Genomic DNA, 13,086 nt, shown 5'->3' with positions numbered 1-13,086 from the left:
GTGTGTGTGTGTGTGTGTGTGTGTAAATACAATCCATTCAGTCCGTATCATGTTACTTCTGTGCATGATTCTGATCAGGGCTGACCACTTGGTACTGGATGACCAATGTGGGGGCTCTCCTGTGGAGGAAAAAGGACACTGTAGCCCACTCTTCTGAAGTTAGATCTGTTGTTTTCCTTGTCGAAGATGAAAGCTGTTTGAAGAGAGAACTAGCTAAAGTCCCTGTGCTTTTTGGAGTCTTGCAAAGATGAAGTTTCAAGTCCTTGAGGAGGGACTAAGAGGTAGGGGCCCATCGACCCTAGTGAGACCAAACAAATGAGACACAATTGCTCATGGATGTGTATTTTAATAAAAATAATTCTGTCAAAATACAACAGGAATTTTTTCATCTCAAGTACAATTTAATAGGATGTTTGTGTTAGAATTCTGTCAACCCTCTCACACCACAAGTTTCATGCTAACGCCGAGTATCAGCTTGCAAGGACAAAGGCAGAACCAGTGTGCACAATGTGGAGGATGCCTGTTTCAGCTGTAGTTGATAATGGAGGGAACCTATGCGAAGAGGGGGCACTGGGGACAGCCAGAAGCCACCATCTGGCCACAGGTCCAAATGCCTGTGATTGGTGGTGAAATAGGGCTCTGCTGTCCAGCTGCCAAATGACATGCATACCTGAGTTGTGAGCAACCAAAGGAACGATCAGCCCCAACAGTCCTCTGCCTCATCTTTTTGTGCTTAAGGGCTGGGAAGATGCCGGGTAGCCAGGCAGTCCTTACTTCCCTAGCGTGTGATATCCTTGTTCTGCCAGCCTACACTCAGCCACTGACCCACGAGGAAGGGGTGGGGGTGAGTTTTTGACTCTGAGTGGTCTGCCAACTTGGTCCTTGCTCTGCAAGGAGCTACCATCTGGTGCCACAGAGGGAAGATGAGTAGGGAATGCTGCTCCCCAAGGGCTGGACAACCCAACACAGCCAGGTCCTCCTCCTGCCCACAAGGGTCAGGTCCAGCCCTTTACTAAGCTGCATCCAAGAACTATTCCCCACTCCAGGCTCCTGGAAACAGGCTAGTGGGAATGGGGGTACATACGGGGCTCCTCTGGCAGCAGGACTGGACTAACAACTGGCTCCAGCAGCTTGATTTTGGCCCTCCCCACAGCTTGTGAGGCAAAGGCTTATGTCCCCAAAGTGAGCTGTCCAACTAGGACAGAGAACCCCTCTGGAGAGGAACAGAGTAAACAACTTGGACTCAGCTGAAACAGTGAGATAAGGCACAGAAAACGGGGAGGTGGCCGTGGGTACTGAGTGCGAGCCAGGTAGACACACAACCCCATGCAGCACACAGCCCTCCAAGGCCCTCTCAGCCGCTCCACAACCCAAGTCTAAGCACCCATGCCCACTCTCGTCACACTCCAAACGGTACCCGCTGCTCAGGCACTGCTCAAGTCATGCCAACCTGACCCTCACAAAGCTCATTGCCATTTTGCTTTAGGTCTAGACAGGACTGTCGAACCCACAGGAATAGTTAGTCCTGGCTCTGCCACTATTTGCTGTGTGGCTTTGGCCAAGTCACTTAATCTCCTGGGCCTGTTTCTTTAACTGGCAAAGGAGAGGACTGGTGGAGACTTTTTCTAAACTCCACCGCTCTGCAAATGCCACCGGTTTTCACATCCAAACGTTAGGCCAACCACTGTAACAGCCTGATATTTCCAACCTGAGTTTGGAGCTTGGGTGTTCTAGTCTTGGACAGGATGAAATTTCCTTTACACAGGACAAACCCTCCTGACAAGCTGCTAACCAAGGCCCTGCCAGGAACCAAGAAAATGTAGTAGCCTGTAGGATTAGCCCCCAGAGCAAAAGTTTGGAAGATTTCAGTCAGGGCCCTGGCCCCTCACTGACAGCTGGCCTAACTTATTTTTGTCCAGCTGTGGGCCTGGTGAGGCCTAGTAGGCACAGAACATCTTGAGCTCTACCACTGATTTCTGTGTCCACCAACAGAACATGAGCTCACCCAGCCCAGATGCCAAGGGGACTGGAAGGCCACTTGTAGCTTTGCCACAGCTGGACCTACTCTTTGCAGAGGCTGCCTGGGCTTTTCACTCACCCTGTGAAGCAGGTAAGGAGATCCTGGCCCCTCCAGGTCTCCTCTCCATAGACCCAACTCTTCCTTGGCAGACAGTCCCCTCCACAGATGGCCCACCCACATCCTGGCAGCATCTCAGCCCTGTGGTGGTAGGGTGTGGTGTTGTCCCACCAGCTGTGAGGATCCCATGTCAAACAGCTGCTGGGACATCTGTAAGGCCCATGGAGTCTCCTCTTCCTAAGAATCGCCGGGGCCACGCTGCAGGGAGCAGCCTCCCACAGCTGCAGGGAAGTCTGGACCAGGAAGCCAAGGGCTCCATCCACTCTGGACCAATGGTCCGAGACTCAGACTCCACGAGGTACCAACTTCTCCACAGGAAGCATCAATCCCATCAGAGTTGGGCAGTGATGGTGAAGACCCAGGCAGGAAGAAAGCAGCCAGCCTGTCCTTAAGGGCCTCTGTCCTGGGAATGGAGTCTTCCTCTTGGCAGCCTGGCATACAGCAGCTCTTGGGTTGAAGGCAGGTAGTTTCCAGGCATTCAACTGAGAGTAATGAATTATTTGGCCATCTTAACAAGGGAAGGCAGGGCATTGAGATGGGAGAGAGGGGCAAGGCAGGCAGTGAGAGGCAGGGTAGAGTGGTAGACAGCGTGCTGGCTACGGACCCTGTGTTCCCTTGCTTTGCTGTGTGCCCCAGGCCACCTCACTTCCCTGAATCCCTGAACCTGCAGTTCTGTGTTTTGTCTACCTATAAGGGGCCTAGAGACCCATACCTCTTGGGATGCTGCAAAGCAGCTTAGCCTGACCTTGCCCACCAAGCAGCCTCAGCTGGACCTGTGGCTCAATAAAAGGGGAGCCTAAAATAAACAAATCACTTGACTGAAGTGACAAGAGATGATTCTTTTTTAATGAGTTGGACTCAAATAAAAACACATGGTGTCTGGACAGCCTCACCCAAGAGGTGCTGGACCACTAGTACTACGATAAATACTGTGTCTTTTTTTAATATATATATATTTTTATATATATATATAATCTCATTTGTTTGTTTGTTTTTTACTTATGAAAATAATACGCTATCATCAACCTGGATAGGCTTCATTACTAAATCAGCAGAAACCAGCTCAGCACAAACTCTCCCGAGATACACACTGGTGGCTCAGTCAGGAGGAAGAAAAAGATTAAAAAAACCCAACCTCTTCTCAAAACAAAATCTCCTTTAAAGGAGAAGCCGCTACATGAGTAACCAGCCAATACTGTGTCACAGGCCGCTGCACGTGGAAGGGAGAGGGAGAAGGAGAGGACAAGGAAAAGAGGGAGGGAGGGGTGGAGGGAGGGATGGAGGCAGGGAGGACCGGCCAGGTAGGAGGAGTGGGACTCTGCCCATGGCTTCCAGGTCTCTGTACCAGGTGCCTATGGAGGGCAGGGTTGCTCCAGCCCTGGGCTGAAGGGCGGCCAGACAGAGCCAGCCAGGAAGGTCAGCTAGTGCAAGTAGTCATCGACTCTGGCAAAAGAGCAAGATCCCAGGCCTGCTCGGGCCATGAGCCGCAGACATTCAGATGCCTGGCCCAGGGCAAGCATCAGAGGCGGCTGCTTTGGCAGGTTCTGAGACTCTGTGGAGGAGATTATAAGACATGGTCAATGCCTAGTCAAGGACTTGGGCACAGGTCAAAGTTCCCTAGAGGTTAGAGGTATGGACAGAACTCTTGGAACAGTGTTTACTGTCTGAGTGTTCCAGCCACCGGCCATGGCCCTGCATTCATGATAGGAATCTGAGGACCTTGGCTTTCTCTAGAGCAAGTAAGTTGGCCTGGCCCATGGCCATGAACTAGCGGCCAACTCAGTTGGGCAGAGGGAGTTAGGGTCAGGTTCCCTATGAAGGCCTATGCCAACCTTGATGCTATTTCTAGGAAGAAGGAAGGTGGCCACCCACAGTCATGGGTGAACTTTTGCTTTCATTAGATGCACTCACCTAAAATGGCGCTGTTGAGAGCAGCACACACAGGCTCCCTCTGGATGGGATCAAGCTGATGGCCAACTGGGCAGCTCCAGGGGTCTGAATACGCTAGTAGGCTAAAGGCATCCTAAGGGACAGAGCATCCATGAGAGGAATGTAGCACACTCTACATATTCCCGTAGCTCCAGAGGAGGTCAGAAGACTGCATGGGGCCCAGGGAGAGCTCAATATACCTGGACTATAGAGTCAGGCAAAGATATACCCTCTTTAGATCTTGGAATGGGGGGAACACCCTAAACACCCCAAATTCCACTGCAGACATAACTAGAGCCCGTTCTGGCCTATTACTACTGCCCCTAGATGTTCCCGGAGCCCCGGCATCAAATGGGGAACTGCTCTGCGTGAGGACCTGGCTTATCCTGTACCTGCAGCATCTCCGTGTGGGCCAAATTCTTGCCGTACTCTTGGCCCAGCTGCTCACTCAATGCTTGCAACTCTCGGCCAAACAGGATGATCCTTTCTGTGGCAGCCTGGTTGCCCCCACAGAGCTGCCGCCGTGGATGCCCATCATCTGCACCCAGAGGTCAGCAGAAAACACATTAGAGGGTGGAGAGGGGAGAAGAGGGGGACCCGTGAAGCTACAGCTCCTGCCAAAGGCAGACAAGGGCTAGGAGAGCAAGCAGATGGAGCAGCTCCGTCCAGCTGGTACACAGACCCCCTTCCCACCCTGCACGGAGCTGATGAGGGCCACATTCGCAAACTCCCTGTGGCCTCTGAAGGGTCTTGGCAGCAGACATGGCCCTTCCTTCACATTGGAAGCCACCTCAAGGACACATCCAGGAATGACTAAGAGTGGCGGACTCAGTCCAGCTGCAGTCTCTCAGGCTACCAGAGCCTGCCATCTTAGCCCTCTTAAGAGGAAGTAGGCATTAGGACTGTATGTGGCCCTCTCATGGAACATAGGGGCTGGGTCATACTAAGGAACAGTACTTACCCATGCTGGACTCATCTGTCTGCAGGTCTTCGTGCTTGTAGGCACCATTGACGATGCGCGTGGACATGCTCTCCAACACACCATTGGGATAATGTTCCGCCTCCATCTCCATTTCACTGTCACTGTAGAGAAGAGTGGAGATGAGCTGGGCCTCTATCCAGGCTTTGCTTACCATCGCTTCAGGTAAACCGAAGGAGTTTACCTGAGGGACCATAATGGGTCCTACCATGGCATCAAACTGAAGGACTGCCAGGAGCATGAGAGGATGGATAACCCAAACCTTCTAGGCTCCGAAACTCAGCCCCTACCACAGGTGTTTGTTACGGGATTCCTACTCTTGTCCCAAAGCTGCCCGTGACTCCTCTCGGTAGCTCTCTTCTGAGTTGACACACCTCTTCAATATATCCCTCTCATCCCTACCAACTGAACTGACTGGGTGTCTCTGAGGCCTTGACAGGGACCCAAACTAAGGTCAGCATTTAGGCATGCTCAGGACCTGCTGAAAGCCATGTGGAGCTGCGGCCTACAGCCCAGACCACCTGGCTATCCATGAGCCTGATTTCATAAAAATAACTCCTGAACTGTAGACCCTAGGGGTTCTAATAGGCCCAGCCTCCTTGGAGAAGGAGTCCCTGTGTAGGCCACCATGTTCTCAAGTCTGGCAGGGTCAAGGGAACTGACAGCTATATCTTGAATAGGGACAAAAGCCAGAACCAGTGTTTGGCCTGACCTTTAAAGAGGCTGCAGTCCAGGCAAGACCTACAACAGACGTGAGGGTAAAGGGCAGGAGGCAGCATTTCAAAGGAGCCTGCCCAGTGGTGGGTCCAGTGGGCACAGGACAGAAGTGGAGTGGAGAGGGAGGAGCAAGACAGGCACCTGGTCTCCTGGTTACTGGTACTGCTGTGGGGCTGGGACTTGGTGGAGTCTGTTGAGTTGGACTCGGAGTAATTGATGGAGGACGGGGAAGAGGAGGACGAGGAGGACGAGGACGAGGAGGAGGAGCTGGGTGCGGGGTATTTACTGTGGTTCTGTTTGTTCTTGGTGGAAGCAACGCCATTGCTGCAGCTGGGACTGTCTGCTCCTAGAAGCCAGGTGGGTCAGAGAAGACGGGTCACAAGTGGGGCCCTCGGGATTGCCAGAGTGGCCTTTTCCCTTCCACCCAGTCCAGCAGTCAGTCCTAAGTCTGCCCCAAGGAAAGGTAGGTGGGGCGGCCATTCTTCTCCACACCAGCTCATCCCAGAGAACTCTGAAGAATGGCTGACCTGTGTTGTGCATGTGGGAACTACTAGGGCCGTGTCGGGGGCTGAGGCTGGGGGATCCAGGGTAGCTGTCCTGGGACTTGGGGCTTCGGGAGCTCAAGCTGCGGACCTCACTGTCGGTGCCGTTCACCATCTCCACAAACTGTCGACACCTGTGAAGGGAGCAGAGCATTGACGCTCTGGGCTGGCCCAGGCTGTGGGCTCCTGTTGTAAGCCGAGGGCCAGGCTCTGGAACTGTAAACCTGACTTACTTGAGCATAAAGAGCAGGTTGGGGTTGTGCTCCAGCAGCCCAGGGTAGAAGCGTTGGGTTGTTTCAATAGCTTCACCCACTCGGCCTTCCAACACCAGCTTCTGGATTTCTGCAGAGAAGAACAAGGCTGTAAGGGCTGAGATCCCCTCCATATCCCTGGCCTGAAGTCAGGGGGGCTGGCTCTTGGCATGCTGCTAGCTGGAGAAGCTCACAGAAAAGGCTGAGAGAACTTGGTTGCCCAGGACCACAGCAGAGGCTGCTTTAGGTCAGCTGTCATGGAGTCTTCAAGAATATGAGGGGAGAACAAGAACTCACAGGCTAGAGGTAGTGAAGTTCTGTAAGTCCGCTCCTGCAGGGCACAAGAAGCCAGGGAGCTAGCTAGTGAGGAGAACCCTGGCTGTGAGATCATGATCTTGGGCTACGGTCCACACCTTGACAATTTGTAGATGCTGCAGTGTGCTCCATACTGGGAGAAGAGGTAGTCCACCTCACACTGGCATCTCTGATGATGGTACTTCTCTGGCCATCAGCATCTTGCTACTCCCTTCTCACTCCTGCCCTAGGACCTGATGCATCTTGCTGTGAATGACTTCTGGGTCTGAAGCTCTCGCATTTGTAGACTCCAAGTCTAGGATAGGATACCTTTCCATCTGTCTGGTTGAGCACAACTTCTCTAGGAGACCCAGACACATGCACATACACAGACAGACGCGGAGATGACGGGCTCAGAGACAAAGGTAGGCATTCACAGGCACATTCATAAATATATCCACTCACCCACATTCTCCTCTCCTCCTATCTTACACTCTGTGGGTTCTGTTCTCTATCCTACCCCTCCTTCCAGGAAAGGGTTCCAAACACACAGAATACCAGGAGAGCTGCCTTTGGTCAAGAAAGAATAGGTTGTCTGCAAAGGGTAGGGCCAGAGGTAGGGAGCAGGGAGATAGTATGACAACAGCCAGAGAGCATCAGCTTCACCCAGTCTGAGCACCGAGTCCTCTCTCTGGCCAAGAACCAGCAGAACTATTAAACTTGAGTAAGTGATGGGAAAGACAAGGTGGTGGTGTAGTAAAACGCAAACACTCCTTTTAGAAGGTCACGAATAGGAGGCCAAGTAGAACCTAGGGTTCAGGGGGCAGGGAGAGGAAACTAACATGGAGGAACAGAGTTCTGTCATGCCAGGACCAGGCCTGTACCTGACTTTCAAGTGTGTTACGTTAGGGACTCTGCTCTGAGACCTTCTGGGGCCACTGGCTGCCCATGTGGCAGCTGTATCTTGAATGGAGGACAGGAGCAAGCACTGAACACGCAAGCTGGTCTCCAAGATGCTAAGGACAGGGTTGGACTAGACTTCTGACAGGCTAACTGATTCGGGGGCAGGTAAGGAGCCACAGGGAGAGAAAATTTAACCTTACTTTGTCTGTTCTTTATGGATGCCTGTTCTTCCTGAATTGTGGTTTCAGTCATTCGGGCAAAAGCTGTGGCTGTGGCACAATACCCATGATGCACCAGGTAAGACGAGACCATGCTAGAAAAAAAAAAGAGCTCAAGGTAACACTCAAGAACCACATTTCCCATAGAGCACTGAAGGGGGACGGACTATATGCACCCCTGAGGACTCCCCTAAATATACCTTGGAGGTGTGACCTGGAAGTGGATGAAGAAAGTGAAAACTTCCCTCAAGTACTCATACTGTTGGTAGGAGAGGGACTGTCACCTCTGTGCTCACAGATCACAGGAGTGGCTACAGCTCTCTGAGATATGTTGCCCTCAATCTCACAGAAATGGCTGCCTTCTAGTAGACTGCAGCAAGTCCCGATCTGGTCAATGAGCTTTCCTCAGGGCTGCCTAAAATGGCAGCTAGCCAGGCAGTGTGGCAGTTGCCAGGATACAGAGGTTGCCCGGCACACCCACACTTGACAGAAGTACTAAACTTAAGCAAATAGTGAGAAAGGCAGGGTGGTACTCGGGGCTGCCTGTACTAGGCAGAAGTATCCTTGTCCCCTGAGCCTGCCAGCTGGTAGCACTGGCTCTCAAGCAGCAGTTCTCAACCCCTCTGGGGGTCACACATCAGATATCCTGCATATCGGATACTTACATTGTGATTCATAACAGTAGCAAACTTGTAGTTATAAAGTAGCAACATGAGGAACTGTACTTAAGAGTCGCAGCATTAGGAAGGTTGAGAGTCACTGCTCTAGAGTAATAGGAGATTAATCTATGGTCCAAACTAACTCCATGACATGCCATGTATCAGGCGCCCAAGAATTCATGATATCAGGCTGATTTTGCTGGGAACAGACAGGCACGGCATGGCCAACAGGAGCACAATCTTTGTGGAAGGGCATAATGTACAACAATTTAACCCCACCTAAAGCTGGCTGAGCAGTGCTATATGTATGCATATGTGTACATGTACAAAGATGAGCTCTTATGACTCACATGGATGGGAGATGTATGGGAAATGTTCTGAGGCTGTGTGCAGCTTTGGCTGTTTGTCTCCTTATGTTTTAAGTGACAAATAAGAATACAAACAGCTGGGCAGTGGTGGCACATGCCTTTAATCCCAGCACTCGGGAGGCAGAGCCAGGTGGATCTCTGAGTTCCAGGCCAGCCTGGTCTACAGAGTGAGTTCCGAGACAGGCAGGGCTACACAGAGAAACCTTGTCTTGAAAAACAAAACAAAAAACACTGCTTTAGAGGACACTAAGGAAGTCATTTTAAGCATTTATTTTATTATTATTGTATGTATTTGAGTGTTTGCCTTCATGTATGTATATGTACTGTGTGTATGCCTGGTGCCTGCAGAATACAGAAGAGTATCAAATCCTGTGCGACTAGAGTTACAAATGGTTGTGAGCTGTCATGTGGATTCTGGGAACCAAACACAGTTCTCTACAAGAGCAGCAAGTGCTCTTAACCTCTGAGCCATCTCTCTAGCCCTGTATATATGTAAATTTCTTTTTATTATAAAAGGGTTACCTATCCCAGCAAAAGAAACAGGGGCTGGGGATTCAGGTCAGCAGTACTGTGGCTGCCTAGCATGTATGAGGACCTGGGTTCTACTGCTGTCACAGAGGGAGGAGAGAAGGGGAGAATGATAATACTTGAGTCTCACCAGGGGAAGCCAGTCAGACATGAAGCTGTGACAAATCTATCTCTAACATAACCTAGCCATTTCCAATTTTATAAAATAAAGCTATGTGAATAACAGAACACAAATTATACGCAGGTCTTGGCAAATGCTGCATAGGACACATACAGGCACCATGGATACATACATATAAACAAAACATCCATGTGCTGTGCCCGACCCTGAAAGTAACTCCGTCTCTTCTCCTGCCCAACCAGCAAGTATATTGTAGAGAATGGCTTTGCTCTGGCCTTCAAGGAAGCACTTCTCAGCTGCTGGGCTAGAAACCAGAGATAGTTATGCTGTTATTCCCAGGTCTGCCTACCTGTATCTCAGTCCTTCCTTAAGTCTATCTTAGTCAATCCCTCAAGAAAAGAAGGCTGAATACTGGGGATGTGGCTCTGTGACAGTGCTTTCCTAGCATACACATAGCTCTCAGTTCAATTTCCAGTACCACAAGAGAAAGAGAAAGAGAACTAAGAAGAAAGGCCAGGGTGGGTGTTTGGGGAGGTGGGGAGGTGGGGGCTAGAGACCAACTGAGACTGGATGAGAACCCACTCCTATCCCTGGCCCCCTGGTGCCTTTGCAGAACAATGATCAAGGTTAGCAGAAGCCAAGCCCTTCCCTACCCTTGGAAGCCAAGCTCACATCCACCTCCGAACAGGTGGATGAGTAATGGTCACTGCTTCACCCAGCTGGCTAGTGAAATAAAGACCCAAACTTGGGCCCCTGTTGGATCTCAGCAACACTGGCTTCCAAGACAATTCAGACATTAACTAGCCAAGGAGCTTGCTAGGCTGATCCTAAGGAAGACTTCCTGATATTGCTCTGCCACGGACACAGGGATACTTAGCTGGATGCTGACCCTGGGAAGTGATCTCAAGCCAAAGTATGGCAATATAGATTTTATTTTTAATGGTTTTTTTGAGACAGGGCTTCTCTACGTAATCCTGGCTATCCTGGAACTTGCTCTGTAGCCCAGGCTGGCCTCAAACTGAAAAATCTGCTTGCCTCTGCCTCCCGACTGCTGGGACTAAAGGCGTGCACCACACTTGCCCTGTGCTGGTGATCTTACACACAGGAGCCTTGTGAGCTGCCTGAGGGGAAGGTTTGTTTTTTTTACCTGTTATTATTTTTAATTATATGTATGTATTCAGTGTATGTGTCAGTTTGTGCAACTGAGAGAGGCTGGAGATGTCAGATCTCCTGGAACTGAAGTTACAAGTGGTTGTGAGCCACTTGACACTGGTGCTGGGAACTGAACTCAGGTCTTCTACAAGAGTACACTGTGTGCTCTTAACCACTGAGTCTTCTCTCCAGTCCCAGGCAAGGTTAACTAGCTCCAAAGTACAAAGAGGGAGACAGCCACTGATGGGAGGGGAGCAGCAGCTGGAATTGTTAGCAGCATCTGCAGGACTGCATAGGTCTACAGTACCATGAGGCCTAGGGGAGAGGGGACAACACTCACTTCTGCAGCACCGCCTGCCACTCGCCAAGCCGGGCACTGATGGGAAAGCCGTGGACAGTGCCCTGGACTTTGGCACGCCATTCCCGCATATAGTCCTCAATGTCGAACAGGAAGGGCTGCTGCCCAAAGTTGGCATCCACAATCTCCCCAGGAGTCTGCAGGCCTACGGTGGGGTAGAGGTTGGCCTGAGGAGGAGAATGAATGTCAGTCAAGGCCCTGAGAGCAGCAGGGCTACAGGGCTTCTCTTTACTTCCATGATTCCCACCAGCCAATCCTATGGCTAGAAGAGAGTAGCAAGCCAGAGGCAGCAGGGATCAATCACATTCTGTCTACCTCCCTAGCAGAAAAACTACACCAAAAGCTTCAAGGGAGAAGAAAAAGAAAAGCAAGCAAGGCTCAGCATGGAAAGTCTTCTGTTCTGCATCAAAGGCCGCTGTGTCCCCAGGGCCTTTGGCCAAGGTACCCAGTGGCAGAGAGGACTGCACACCACTACACACATACCAATAAAAACGTGCTACAGGGTGGCTATGGCTTCTCCCAGAAAGAGATGCAGGGCCAAGGATGGCCTTGGCCACCAAGAAAAGGTACGTGAGGGGATGGGGTGACATAGGAAATGAGGAACACAGAGGAGACTAGCCGAAGGATTTGGTGAGTTGCTTCTAGAGCTGGTAATGGAGAGAGGGGATGCTCCTCTTCCTGTGAAAGGCTTACTCAGCAGAGGCCTTCTGGCCAGTGATGTATGGAGCTCTCTGCTTATACTACACTACCCACTTCCAGGACCAGCTCTAGTCAGGTCACGTCCTCATTCAGTGCCTCCTGTGGCTCCTACTGCCAATGCCCAAAGCTTCACCCACCTCCTCCCCATGCCACTAGACACCATTTCCCCAGGAACCCCTATCCACTTTTTTTTTTTAAAGATAGGGTCTCTCAGGTTGATCTCTGTGAGTTCGAGGCCAGTCTAGTCTACAAAGTGAGATTCCGGACAGGCTCCAAAGCTACACAGAGAAACCCTGGGGGGGGGGGGGGGGATAGGGTCTCATGTAGCCCATTTGGCCTCAAACTCACTATGTAATTGATGACCTTGAACTGCCCTGCTGCCTTCACCTCCGACATGCTAGGATTACAGGTGTGCCCCCCACCTCTGACTCCCTTGGCCCTCTCACCTTGCACCCTCAGGTGACGGGTCATTGACAAGGACTTCGTATGTTTCTGGGCACACGGGGTTCAGCCCACCATGAGGTCTAAACCCACAGACTCTCTACTTCCCTTCTTCTCCTCCATCTTCTACACCGCAGGCAAAGCCCACAGGGACATTTCCCAGTCTTTCCAGCACGTGACAGCACACTGTCCACACTCACGTCTGTTCACTTCATGTCATGTCTCCATACCTAGACGCTTCCCCAGCCAGAGTCAGAAATCTTCTAAGTCTGCTCCCTTTGCCTAGGACAACAGCCCCTTTGTGGGGCCTCCAGGTAGAAGAAAGATTCTGATACATAGACAGGAATTTCAAACATGACCGTGGGTACTGCAGTTAAGGTTCAGAGGCCCCTCAGATCACAAATACACTTCTCGGGGCAAAGTGGGATACCCAGGATCCTAAAGCAGTCACCAAAGTCAAGAAACTTGTCCTTCTCAGAATCAGCCAGGGCACACAGACCCATGCAGGCTCCCAACATTTTGGGTGAAGGCTCTGCATGTGACAACGCCTGAACCACTCAGTAAAGTAATGGGACCGAGAAGGTGGGACCCAGAGCCCCAAACTAAGCTGACAGGAAACCCCATCCCTTTCTAAGAAGAGAAAAACCTCTACAACTCATCTCCCAGGCTTCGGGGAACCCTGAATGGAAGCATTCTAAAGTTTCCAGGGGTGCTGGCTTTCCTCAGGGATCTCTGATGGGCCTGTATAAGGACCTGGTTCCTAAAAGTTCAGGAGCAATCCCTTTATGCC

General features: G+C 51.1%; 1 protein-coding gene across 3 annotated transcripts in view; it reads right to left on the bottom strand.

The window, feature by feature from the left end:
• Positions 1–326: 326 nt before the first annotated feature.
• The window catches only part of Ranbp10 (RAN binding protein 10), a 61,657-nt gene continuing 48,897 nt past the window's right edge, over positions 327–13,086 (bottom strand). For all 3 annotated transcript variants that reach the window (XM_059264112.1, XM_059264113.1, XM_059264114.1), the window contains 9 exons: positions 11,139–11,323; positions 7,953–8,065; positions 6,538–6,646; positions 6,290–6,438; positions 5,904–6,108; positions 5,028–5,149; positions 4,459–4,604; positions 4,049–4,160; positions 327–3,689 (listed from right to left, as the gene is read on the bottom strand). In XM_059264112.1, coding sequence (XP_059120095.1) covers positions 3,559–3,689; positions 4,049–4,160; positions 4,459–4,604; positions 5,028–5,149; positions 5,904–6,108; positions 6,290–6,438; positions 6,538–6,646; positions 7,953–8,065; positions 11,139–11,323 — 1,272 coding nt within the window. In that variant the 3' untranslated portion in view covers positions 327–3,558. The remainder of the gene's footprint in view (positions 3,690–4,048; positions 4,161–4,458; positions 4,605–5,027; positions 5,150–5,903; positions 6,109–6,289; positions 6,439–6,537; positions 6,647–7,952; positions 8,066–11,138; positions 11,324–13,086) is intronic.

The sequence above is a fragment of the Peromyscus eremicus genome, chromosome 5, assembly GCF_949786415.1.
Source record: "Peromyscus eremicus chromosome 5, PerEre_H2_v1, whole genome shotgun sequence".
NCBI classification, from domain to species: Eukaryota; Metazoa; Chordata; class Mammalia; order Rodentia; family Cricetidae; genus Peromyscus; species Peromyscus eremicus.
Note: the sequence above shows the minus strand (reverse complement) of the source record. Positions and strands in the feature narration are given on the sequence as shown.